Source organism: Haliotis asinina, chromosome 2, assembly GCF_037392515.1.
Source record: "Haliotis asinina isolate JCU_RB_2024 chromosome 2, JCU_Hal_asi_v2, whole genome shotgun sequence".
Taxonomy (NCBI): Eukaryota; Metazoa; Mollusca; class Gastropoda; order Lepetellida; family Haliotidae; genus Haliotis; species Haliotis asinina.
The window spans coordinates 92,687,523-92,700,840 of record NC_090281.1 but is presented as its reverse complement, the minus strand read 5'-3'; the positions used below and the strand labels follow the sequence as shown (position 1 = coordinate 92,700,840).

The 13,318-nt window shown below is 40.3% G+C and overlaps 1 protein-coding gene across 1 annotated transcript; it reads left to right on the top strand.

Moving 5' to 3' along the window:
• Window positions 1-1,078: 1,078 nt before the first annotated feature.
• LOC137274604 (alpha-N-acetylgalactosaminidase-like) lies at window positions 1,079-7,728 on the top strand. Its single transcript, XM_067807884.1, has 8 exons — window positions 1,079-1,178; window positions 2,120-2,298; window positions 3,304-3,478; window positions 4,240-4,414; window positions 5,129-5,211; window positions 5,419-5,580; window positions 5,952-6,149; window positions 6,396-7,728. Exons 2-8 carry the CDS (start codon window positions 2,144-2,146, stop codon window positions 6,651-6,653), a joined length of 1,206 nt encoding a protein of 401 aa, XP_067663985.1. The 5' UTR covers window positions 1,079-1,178; window positions 2,120-2,143; the 3' UTR covers window positions 6,654-7,728.
• The last annotated feature ends 5,590 nt before the right edge of the window (window positions 7,729-13,318 follow it).

The following is a 13,318-nucleotide window of genomic DNA, read 5'->3' as shown; positions in this document are numbered from 1 at the left end:
ATTTCAATTGTCAATAAAACGTCTCACGACAGGAACTGGGCATTCGCCCTACCGATGAAACTGTTTGTGCACTCCGATCGCGCGCGTACTTCCTCGATATAGCGCTAGCAATGCAATCGTCGAAAGCACCAGAACGTCGAATTCAGCTCGCTTCGGGATATTATAGATTATCCCTGTTAAACTTATTGTTTGACACACTGTCGACTTAGTTTTGATTCCCCACGTTCAGACTATCTCGTCCGCAATAGTACTCACAGCCATAAAACAAACAAAAGCGCACAATGATGTGATGAAACTGCATGTTCTCAAACTTTCTGACTTGTATGTAAGCAGTGAGTATTCACTCACTCACTCACTCGCTCATTCCTTCCATTTCCTGTTACCTTCAACACAATCCCACCAAGTTATATTTGCGACCAATTAGAAACGAACACATCTTGCTTACAAACATAGGAAAACATATGGACATGTGAATGGACTACAGGTAGTTGTTTTACACAGCACTAAGCAATACTGAAGTTGTGTGACGGCGGTAAATATTTAAATTTGGACAATATGATCCGGCGATTGACATCATGAACTATATCAGAGTCTTGAGAAAGTCACGTCTGAGAAACTGCAGCCCAATCCTGTCAATTGCTTTTTGTTTGCTGAGATCAAATTCAATCTGTATGACATCGTACATATGTATAACTTGATGTTATTCGACTTATCAGTTTATTTACACAAACGTGTCACCGCTTGTCCAAATGCTACTATTACTGCTACTGTAACGTTAACAGTTGAAACAAAGCTTGCCATATTACTGTTACTACTACTGCTATGCTACTACTACTGCTACAACAACAGCACCGTCATCATCATCAACATCAACAACAACAACGACTACTGCGGCTGTTGCTGCTACTACTACTGTCAGGCTGTACAACTAAATTTGCCATACTGCTGCTACTACTATACAGTTGCTGCTTCTAGAACTACTACTACTACTACTACTACTACTACTATCAGAATAACTTCAACAAGATTTACCACACTGCAGGACGGTAGAACGCATGACCGGTTTTGAGTGACAACAGGTGTCATGTGACCGGCTCACACACGTGACCTGTTTTGACGGGCGACTTGCAGAGAGGTACGACGAAGCACGCCTCTCAAGCTCTTCGCAAAGAACGACGGTAGGTCGAATTTTGACTGCACAATATTATCTATGAACAGTGTCCGCATAAGTGACACAATGTTATTACGAATACTCTCAGGTGTTAGTCTGTGTACGTTCAGTTTGTCTCCCAAGCTGCAGGTCGAATCATGAAATATATATAGTTTGATCGATCGCTGTCACATTGCCTTTTTCACAATTTTGTCAGTCAGCAAATACACGATGTACATGTGCTAGGGATGCCTGTCAACGTCCATGAGGTTATTATCTCCTTGTGTGCCTTGCTACACAAGTCATGTGGTACCGCTTTGGTGCATGTTATTAATAGTACAAATACCGGCAGTTGCGATCTGATGTCACATGATGTGAGGTCAAAGGTTAGGCGGTTCAAGGGTGAAGGAAATCTTAACTGATGACTTCAGTTTGACCCTTTTAATTATTACCCGAACATCTCGTCTAATTTTATAAGTTGAGGGCGGTTAAAACATTGAAATGAATATGATAACGCGGTGTTGTGGTCAAAATGTATAACAGAGTCTAAGTTTGTTTTATGTTGTCCATTGCCAGTCTGATTCTGACAGTTGCAGATCAGATAACAATTAAGTTTTCAGTGGAACGTGTCTTCATTGAAACAAAGCAACCAGACCAAGCAGATCATGGCACTATGAAAAAGAAAAAAGAAATATTCTGTCGAGTGGAAACTCATACCTGCATGACTACCGACCAAAGGGAGATAACTGTATTCTTGTTATGCGTCTATGGCCACAGAGCTCTATTTCAACTACATGTAACTCTTGAAAACGTGTGTCTGTTTCCCTGCCTGTAACTGTCTCTGACTTTTTGTCAGTCTATTTCTCTTTCTCACGTCTACACACACATACATTCGTAAACACAAACGCCTATTGGCTTCCTGGCGGGATTTACCTTTCACTTTTCCAATTTTAATGTGTGCATGTTTAGCTGAAGATCACTACTAGTCTGAAGATGTATGCCGTACTCATCGTCGCAGTGATCTGCCTGGGTGTCCATGTGAACGCTGTCAACAACGGTCTTGCAAGGACACCACCTATGGGATGGATGTCATGGCAACGTTACCGGTGTATTACTGACTGTGTGCAACAACCAGACAACTGTATCAGGTGAGCTAGACTGCTTGGTATTATGATACTGTTTCAATCAGATGAGCTTCATGTTTGGTCAAAGCAATGCTTTTATTTCTGCACTTGAAAAAAATACGTCCGGCTATCTTACAAAAGTACAATTGAACCAAACGCCCTATCGGCGAAGTTGCAGGGACCTACGTAAAACGCTGCATATGTAAGATTCTTGAGAGGCATTTAGAGATTTGTGAATGTATTAAGAGGAGTATATGGATGACAACTATTTTTTATTGTCTAACACGACATTAGTTCTTGCCCCATCTTCAGCTGTATATGTACCTTTAGGTTACTTGTTGTCGGCCAGTTGTAATGCCGTCAAACTTGTATTCATTCTTCTTAATTACCACTTCATATTAATCAAATGAAAATCAGATCATTATTCACGCTACCATTAAACAAAGCCTAGGTAGGGTTTGCGACAGCTAAGACCTGCATGTCATGTTAAACCATGAACCCGTGGAATATTGTACTGTGTCGTGGCTGGACATTGACAAACAAATGTTCAATTTCCGGGATTCATTGGAATTCAAAATAGACAAATTTAGTTTTAAACCGGTGGTGTTAGCCGGCTGTTTTAAACGCTAAATGTGCGTTTTTAGGCACATAACGTATTAATGTGTGGTTATTAGGCCATCATTTTCATGTGTTTTATACACTATTCGACAAGGGTAATTAAGATCTAAATTATGGTAAAATTTTTGCGACAACATGTAACCTGTCAGCCAAACGTTAATAGCACAAAAGGCCAACCGGTAGCGGTATTGCAGGAATTCATCACTGAGTATCAGAAACTCGACATTGTCAGAAATCCTGTCTTAACCGTAGTCAGTCAGAATTGCATTATAGAGTAACTGTGCTTTTTGTTTCTAACGCCGCTGAGACTTACGTCTGCAATACGATGATCACCGGTAAACAACCGAATGCCTTCGTTAGATAGTCTTGATAGAGCATTTTCTGATTAATTTGAACAAATGTCTTTTTAAGCGAGAGTCTTTTCAAGCGTATGGCTGATAGACTTGTTAGTGACGGCTACAAAGATGTCGGCTATGAATACGTCAACATTGACGACTGCTGGCCTCTGAAGGACAGAGATGCCGAGGGCAAGATCGTTCCGGATCCAGCAAGGTTCCCGAGTGGAATGGCAGACCTAGCAAAATACGTAAGACATCAAGGTAGTTTGTAATCACCAGCCCATGTTAACTGAAAGGCATGACTAAGGGGATTAGATGGTAATGTAAGGCTCCATGACTTGCATGTCATCGTATCCCAGTTCCGAAGAGCGATGTTCATGATATCAATCACTGTATCAGCTGGTATGCATTTGACAAGGGATGGTTGGGGTCCGCTGTGAATCAGCTGGAATGTTTTGAGCATGGTGTTAAACAACAAAGAAAGTGAGGGTTACACGAAACGTCTTATAATACGATGTGTTTCATTCCTAGGTTTCGTATCTATCTCATAATGGCGCTACATAACATAGAAGAAATGCTATTGTATTAAAATCGTTAAAATACATCTATTATAGTTACTGCCCCTTGGTACTGCCTGGGTCCTTGTACACGTTGGGGCCCTTCCTTAAACTATTTACGACTTACTAACATATGCATAATTGTCTCTGCCGCTGAATTATGAAACTAAGGACAGGGAATGTGTATCAGATCACTTACAGTTGTTTAAAACATGTAGTACTGAGACTAAACTAGCAACATAACAGATGACTGAACTTTCCTTCTGTATGAAGTTGATGCATATCGTTTATCATGCCCAAATGTATCTGCTGGACAAACGAGGATGACTCTGCTTTGTTTCCCGGCCTAATGGCATTTGGAAGCTGCACCCTCTCTATAATTCACTGCACAATGCTCATGGGTAGTTCTCCTGCATGCTTTGTGTTCACTTCAAGTTGATGCTATTCTCCAGATGCACTCTAAAGGACTTAAGCTTGGTATATACGGCGACTTCGGCACTGAGACATGCGGCGGTTACCCCGGCAGCAAGTTCTATATGGACGTGGACGCTGAGACTTTTGCAGACTGGGGCATCGACTCGCTCAAATTGGATGGCTGTTACACCAATCCTGATGATTACGCTGCTGGTAATTTGTGTTTTTGAATCTGGTGTTGACTAATGCTCTTCTCAGCTACCTGTAGAACATTGTAAGAGCGCGAGGGTCTGAATGGATTTTTTCCCTCAGCCTAACACCAGGATGGCGTCACGTTCAAATGGTTTAGATGGAAGTTACTGTGTTTCTGATGACATGAAGACTATGTTTTTACTGGTTCACTGACAATTGCTGCTCTATCGGTTTCATGAACCATATCAAGCAACCTCTTCTTAGATTTGGTCTGTAGCAACCCGTGCTTGTAACAGACTACAAAGGGGTTCGGGGGTCAGGCTCGCTGACTTCGTTGACACGGGTCAGCGTATCCCAATTCCGTTGATCGATGCTTATGATGTTGATCACTGGATTGTCTTGCCGAGACTAGATTATTTTCAAATCGCCGCCATGTAGCTGGACTATTGCTGAGTGCAGCGTTAAACAATGCAAATCTTTGCAAATTGCGTTTCCTATTGTCTTTCCTTGATAAATGTGATTTCTCCAGCATCTTTCAGTAAGTAACACTGGTGAAAATACTCTTAAGCAGGTGGATTTGGGGTATTCGCTGTTGTGGGCAGATGCTCTAGTTTTGTTGTGAGAGTTAGGGTTTAAAAATCCCGAAGCAGTGGTGTTTAGGACCTTCATGTCTCTGATGAAACAACGACCAGGGTTATGTTACATTCAAGCAACAAGGTCACATTATTGTTACAGGCTATCCATTGATGGAGTTCTTCTTGAACAAGACCGGTAGACCAATCCTGTACTCCTGCAGTTGGCCTGCCTACGTGAAAGATGTACGTATGTTCAAGTCAGGAATCATGGAACTAATGCCGTTTGGGTCAGTGTGAGCTCAGTCACTACCACAAGTTGGTTATAGTAAGTGGGGTAAAGAATATCCAAAGAATGTGTTTGTGATACAACCACAAACCGGAAATTCAGCATGCTCACGACTCTGCCCTGTTTTCTCTATTACTAACACAGTCGAATGTCTTCTTTACTAGCCTGACTACCAGACAATTGCAGACAACTGCAACATCTGGAGGAACTTTGACGACATCCAGGATTCTTGGGACAGCGTTAAGGGCATCATCAGCTTCTACGGAGACGACAAAGATAACTTTACCAAGTTTGCCGGCCCGGGGAACTTCAACGACCCAGACATGGTGAGCCTGTTTGTTTTATCTGCATAACAATTCAACATATCAGAATTTCTTTTGGTGTATATTTATCTTAAGATTTTCTAACATGACGATTCATGTGAGTCCTACTTATTTGAATGATATTATTTGTCATGATTAGTCGAAATTACAACTGAATTGACTAAACATGAATCTGAAGTCCTCTCGGTGAGATGTAAGGTATATTGTTAGGAATATTTGTGAGGGAAAAAAGAAACATTATTGTGAAAAAGGTGAACGTTTTAGTATTCTTTTTTTTGTAAATTATGGCGTGATTATTCAGAATAATCACTTTATCATGTGAGAACGTATTTGGTCAGTTCAGTAGATCGGGATCATTTAGCGTTACTATTCAGATTATTCTGGGTAATTTCGGCCTGAGCTACGACCAGCAGCGTGTGCAAATGGCGATGTGGGCTGTCATGGCGTCACCACTCCTCATGTCCAACAACCTGGACGACATTCGGCCTGAGACGAAGGAACTCCTCCTCAACAAGAACCTGATAGCCATCAACCAAGATCCACTAGGAATTCAGGGGACCCGGAAATCCCAGGTGTGCTTGTAAACACTTGCCCTAAACGTGAACCGGCTCATTCAGGATAGACTACCTTCTATTTTCTTGCAATGTTTTTTTTGTGAAAATGGTAGATGGGACAAATCATTAAAAGGACAGACAGTTGTTTCATTCCTTAAAAACAATTGGACTGCCAGATCTATTGAATATGCATATATGTGGCATTTTGCACAATTTGTTTCTCTAAAGTGGTGTCTCTCAGTATGTACGTGCGATTGTTTGCAGGTTGGTAACATTGAAATTTGGTCGAGGCCTTTGTCACCGGTTGGGAAGTTCGCCATCGCTATCCTGAACCTTGGAGACGGAGGATGTGCAGCCATTGTGAACACCACCTTGTCCTATGTGGGACTCACGAACCAGGCAGGCTACAGTGTGACGGAAGGTTTTACAGGGACGGTAGTGGGCAACTTCTCCCTCTCAGACCACTTTGTTAGCAAAGTGAACCCGTCCGGTATACAGTTATACGTTGCCAGTCCAAACTAGTCTCATGAATATATATAACAGCATTGCACCAAATTATGTCATGGCGTATGTGTAAATATGGCGGTCGCATGTTGTTAAAACATTTTTACATTTACAGTATTCGTGTGTAAATTTTGTCTCAGGTTGTCAGACCTTGTATGAATCTAAGGTTGTTGCCGTTCATGTATTTTATTATGTTCCATTCAAATGCCATTGATTCGATACAGCGAAATGACAAACCACACCATTGCCTGTTAACACGTGATAGTATGAGTTGCTCCCCCTTCAGCAAATGTACGTATGTTTGCATTGCCTCTGTGCCAATGAGATTGTATACAAGTTATTAACAAATAATATCAACCCCAAAGAGTTGTTCTTTGCGTTAGTGCGTGTGTGTGTTTGTGTGTCTGTCTTTTTACACTTTGGGTCTTGAAATGATTTTATTATGCTAGCTCACTGAGAGAGCAAGCGGAAGGTGAACATGAATAACCAATTCGGACACACTGGACCAAGTCCGCTCTCTGAAGACTCTATACCATGGATGCGTTTGTTTGTTACTTAATGCGACACGCTGCACTAGCTGAGCTGTATTATGGCGGTTCGAACAAATCTAGAACACACAACCAATGATTGACATCAAGAGCATTGATGACTTGCATCAATCAACTGCGCGCGATCATTTCAGTCGCTACTTTCAACTAACATCACAGACCTTCACGGCTGAAAAATGAAATATGAAATAATATTGATCGCGTGTATTCACTGAGTGACATGTTAGTTGTGCTAAGTCTGTTTAGCCATTTAGAGCCATATGTCATCACGGACTTCCAATTTAGAAATCCATTAGCAAATGTGACGTCAAAAAGTGACTTCATATTGTGAGTTGCAAACTCGATCTTTAGCCGACTCCGGGTGATCAAGAAATTTGCACTCTCAAAACCATTCTTCTCATGCTGTCACCTGAATAGGCAGCTTCCTTCTGTGAAATTTCTATACTGGACAAAGTAGGTGAGGGATTATGGTATTTTTATGACTGATGTTTCATTAGTGTGTCAATGATTGAATAGATCCCGATTCATAATTTCAAAAAAAAAAATATATATAGGTATCTGGCTATGGGTATGTTACACCTCAACTACAACTGATGTCTGTAGGCAAGAGGGGGAATAGTTTTATCCATACGCTGTTGCACTTTGATCATATTGGATTGGCAAAGTTGATTATTGCACATCTGGTTGAAAGGATGTGACATCAGTAAATCCTACTGGTAATCAATGATTATTCTGAGATATTATCGTTAATACCCAAAATATTAACAAGATATTAATTGTACACAATTGATTCTTTAAAGGAATAAGAACTGATGTTGACACAGGGCACCGGGGGGTGGGGGGGGGGGGGGGGGTGGGGTGGGGTAGCCTTGTGGTTAAAGCGTTCGCCCGTAATGTCGAAGATCCGTGTTCGATTCCCGTTATGATATTGACTATTTTATTGAAACTGTTTGTTGTCAAAATTGCATTTGCTTCTACTTGATGCATCTGTCATCAAAGCGAGGACATAGTTTTAGATCTAATGTTAAACACGTTTCCATCCTTCTGTAAATATATTAGATATATGGCTTTTTGAGATATTGTCACTGATATGTGTCTTGACCGTTGTTGACATCAGGTCTTCTTGTGTGTTTTACGAAATGTCAGAGAGCATGTGGAAAGACGATATTTAGTTATAGTCAATACTGACAGCAGGGGTAACTGTGATGAGTTGGTATTGTAAAGGCCACCATAAAGAGGTTAGAGTACATGCTTGTAGGCTGTGCTGGAATATACCTTTGAACAGTAAACGTGAAGTGGCTATTAGGCAGAAATGGTATTGAACATGGATATCTATGTAAATATGCCTGTGTGTAGATATTAGTTTCGGCAAAAATGAATGTAGTATGTCTCCAGTATGAATTTAATAATAATGTAGTTACCATACAATACCATAAGGAGTAGCGTGAAATACCAAAATCATCCCCAAAATTTATGAACTATACGAGTCATAGTTAACACGGCCACAATACTGCACCGTAGAATACGATGGATATATTGATCAGATAGGGTTGTGCTCACGTTCAAAACGTTTTATATCCGAACGCCTTGACTGACGCTCACTCAAGCGGCCTCGCAATCCAAAATCGTTCATACACTATACTGCAAGCCAGTATCAAACACTTTTTGAGATCGAACAAATGTTTAACATTGATCAGATTACAATGGCATTGACAACAAAAGATATTAATCGTGAATCATGATCAATTGTTCATCAATTTTGTCCTAAACCAAACTGAATACTTCTGATTAGACCATACAAACATCAAAGTAATCTGTTATTTATGGTTCCATGGTTTAACAAACACATCTCGTTAAAGATATTAAACGACCCTCCTTGATCAAGTGTGTACAGCGTTTGGTCGCTAAGGTGAAAGTTGGGTGTTCGATCCTAGGCCGCGTCAAACCAGAGAACATGAACCTTTATACTGGCAATGTGACGTTAAACGCTGCTTGAGCTCACATGATTATCAACGAGGTGTTGGGGACACAGCCTCCCCCTGGGTTTGAACGTGGCGCCTTGATAATCTTAGCGACAAAACCCATCCCATATGCACATGGAGTTTCTCCTAAAAGCAGACTCGACTGAACGGTTCCGACTGAGTAATGAAAACGTGTTTGTCAGTATTAAATAATAGTGAGCCAGCTGGTATATTGTTAAAACCAGCTCTCTCACTCACATGTATGTCGTAGCAATATTCTACGTCCACATTCTACATCCATATTCTACATCCACATTATCATTCCACATCCACAAGGAGTCTCTTTCTTGAGGAGAGTAGATCGAACAGTTTCGACAATATCGCGAAATTGTGTCTTTACAACAGTCAAAAAGGTGTTCGTCATTAACGTGAAAGGCACCGGGACGGATGTGACGGTCATGTTTGAACACTCTCTAATTGACATTCCTCGTTGTTTCAGAATGCTGTCATGTACCTGAAATATTACGATGACTTTACACAACGTGTAACAACTTTAAAGCGACGTGATATGTTTTACACCGTGTTAAGAATTACTGTTGTCTTAAAACGCTCTAAAGGACCGCTTGGGTGATCAGCAGTATGTCAGGAGTATCGAGGTAATGAGGTTTCACTGTAGTGTCACCATTCGCTGAGTTTCTATGGAAATAGTGATTTTTTTTTCATTTCTTTTACAACATACTCGTGGGTAAACTCGGACGTGACCAGCATAATTTGTTTGCACTGGTGACAGTATGTTGGGTTGTGTTCATCTAAAAGCCAATTTTTCCATGCATTCGATGTAATTGGTTATCTGTCTTGTAGGCTGACTCATGTGAAAACCTGCTGGAACAAAAGTCTTGGAGGGCTTTAACATTATGAAGAGAAATGTGAATAAAAACCTATTCATATACATGACTACCTGTAACAATCGTTTAATTGATGTGTTACACGCTTCCAGGTATGGAATGTGTCTTCTTTCACAATTCACTCGATGAGCATGCAAAGTAGACGTCATTGCGTCAAGGGTTATAATTGTCCTCAGTTTGTTTGAAACGATTCTTTGAGGCGATTCTCAATCTCAGTCTCTAATGTGACTGAATAATATTGTGGTGGCGTAAAGAGGAGGGCGGTCAATGTCGACGTGCTGGATTCTTGGTCCCCATTTACATGAGATCCAAGTAAGAGACCAATAAAGACTAAAGATTGATAAGACATATGGATTTGGCTGAGAGCATGTTACCAGGTCGATGTTATGTCACCCGATTGTCAGATCCACTTATTTATACTGATGGCTGTCATGTAGCTGAAACGTTTGCTGTGGTCGTGTAGCGACTTAAATGTCACGGCGGAGTGATGCCGTCAAATGATAAAATCTCTTATGAGTGACTTGATCATAGAACGGATTATCTGACTCTCATCTCTATCAAATCTTGGGGTCAAATCCCTTCTCTCTTCAGGATCAAAACAACCCTTTCCCACTCGAGATGACAACTCTCCCTTCTCAGGATCAAATGCCTTCCCTCTCAGTATCAGATCACTCTCTCTCAGGATTAAATTCCTCTCTGGATCAAATCCCTTCCCCCTCGGGATCAAATCCTCCTTCTTAGGATCAGATCGCTAATTTCTCAGGATCACTACACTCGCTTCCTAGGATCACAACTGTCCCCTCTCGGGATCACAAGATTCCCTTCCTAGGATCACAACTGTCCCCTCTCGGGATCACAAGACTCGCTTCCTAGGATCGACAGTCCCTCTCGGAATTACAACATAATGCAGATGATTTCATTCAATTACAAATTGCCAAATATGACTTTCGAGCACAAAGTTCATGCTGTTTGTATATATTTACTTGAAAGATATATAAACTGATTGTGACGTAGTGAATATGTTCAATTCCATCAACAGGAAAGTCGTTTGACGCGTTAATATAACACAAGCATTAATTAAAGATGAAGCTAACATTAATAGAGGTTGTGTGTTGTTCATGAAGAGATGATCTGCAATTCCCTCAAGACCTTTCACTTCATTGGCACACCTTAAACTGTCATGAATGTACACCCAAGTCGTAAATATATCATCAATACCATGGAACCGATACCTGCTATTTGTCATATCTGTCAGACATGTACCATGTGAACACACATTGTCAAATCTTCTGAAATGTATTCTATGTTAAAAAATGTCTTAATATGTCACTCTCCCCACATGCGTCTAGTAACTGTTACTGGCCTGCCTCAACATTAATGAATACAATGCATTTGCAAATCGACACTTAATTATATAACCAAATTGTTTATGTCCTTATAGTCTTGACAATACGTCTCTCGAGGCACTTCAAAACCACGAAACTATGTCTGATTTATTGATGAACATAATTTCCTAGACACCCATTAATCTTCAAGGACGGAAAGCGTGCATTATGTTTCGTACGTCTGTCATGGAACGCTGAAACGATTGGGTAGATAGATACTGTTATGTCATTGTATACTTAATGAGAAGTTACCAGTGTATAACATTAACATCCAGCTGAAGAATGGACGCTATGAAATCCTGAAACATTATCGTTCTGTATAGAACAAACGTTATGGATAATAACTTCTTTCATTCGTGAGTGTGGCGTTTCGACACAGATTCTTGTACCGTTGTCAGGCTGTATCGAGACGTCCCACTGACGAATAAAAGAAATTGTTATCCATATAGTTTGTACTTCCCAATTTTTAAAATGCCACTCAAACAAGTCATCGGTCTTGTGTAATATGACCAAATGATATTGTGGTTGTTGTGAAGTAGCTACAGCTATATTATTCTCTAGTCTTGAAATATACAGAAAAGTGGATATTATTTGTTATCTAACTCAATATTCTCATTACAACACACATGATCCGTGGTCTTGAATCATTGCCAGTCTGGCATCTTTCTCTAATGGTCATGTAACTACATGTCCCATCAACTTGGGAATACGGAGATACAAGTTGTTTACGGAATGGTGAACGTATCCTGCTCAACCAGTTACCCTAACAACTGAAAAAATATGCCAGTACAAGTCAGCATATTTGGTTAAATATCATAACAAAAAATGTACAATGATGAGTGTGTTGGAGTTTGACCATTACCATTTGACCATTAAATCGTTGCCTGAATAATAGTGTCATTCAACCCGGTTGTCCCATTCTGATGTTACGTCAAATGCAGAAAATAGTGCATTTAGGTAACAATACAAGGGCCACGAAAACATAATACAGCAATTTGACAATGTTTGTTTTCATAATACATTGCACATGTAACCCAATACTGGCACTGATATGACATGTGTGTTGTGTATTTTGGATTAAAAAATAATCAATAAAAATCTGTTAGGATAATACATGATGCCAAGAGAAGTGAATAATAAACCCCGTCTGTATGGCGTATTGTTTTCATGTGGATGCTAATCAAACATGCACATTCAGTTTACCCGAAATGGGATGCAACCCTGGTACATGTATCCTCATTTACGAATCTTTTCCAGCCATGCTTGTTTGTCACTGTTCTATTTAAAGCTTCGACATTATTTATCATTGTATGTGTAAAATCATACTTTTTACTTTTTCCGTGCAGTATTATGTATTCCTGTTACAGTAGGTGATAGTACTTCATTAGTATTTTAACGAAAACGCGTTAATTTAATTCTTAAATTATATCAATGAAATATGTTACAATCATGATAGGGAGTCCTTGACCAGAATACCCGAATTCATATGAAAGGGTGAATTCTGTTTTACTTCAGGTAACGGTATATGCCAAATCAAAAGCGTATTATTTAGAGTGAGTGAGTGAGTGAGTTTAGTTTTGACACCGCACACAGCAATATTCCAGCTATATGGCGGCATTCTGTAAATAATCGAGTCTGGACCAGACAACCCAGTGAACAACAGCATGAGCATCGATCTGCGCAATTCGGAACCGATTACATGTGTCAACCAAGTCAGCGAGCCTGACCACCCGATCCCGTTAGTCGCCTCTTACGACAAGCATAGTCGCCTTTTATGGCAAGCATGGAAGGCCTATTCTACCCCGGGACCTTCACGGGTCCATATTATATAGAAGCCATACTAGTGATGTTTCAACGAGTGTTCATTTTTCCTTCTCAATATAT

What these genes read in the sequence shown, in the direction of transcription:
- LOC137274604 (XM_067807884.1), top strand. Translation starts at nt 2,144, where the DNA reads ATGTATGCCGTACTCATCGTCGCAGTGATCTGCCTGGGTGTCCATGTG. An exon ending in TCCTGATGATTACGCTGCTG is followed by an intron (nt 4,415 to 5,128) that starts GTAATTTGTGTT and finishes TTATTGTTACAG; the next exon opens with GCTATCCATTGATGGAGTTC. An exon ending in AGGGGACCCGGAAATCCCAG is followed by an intron (nt 6,150 to 6,395) that starts GTGTGCTTGTAA and finishes GATTGTTTGCAG; the next exon opens with GTTGGTAACATTGAAATTTG.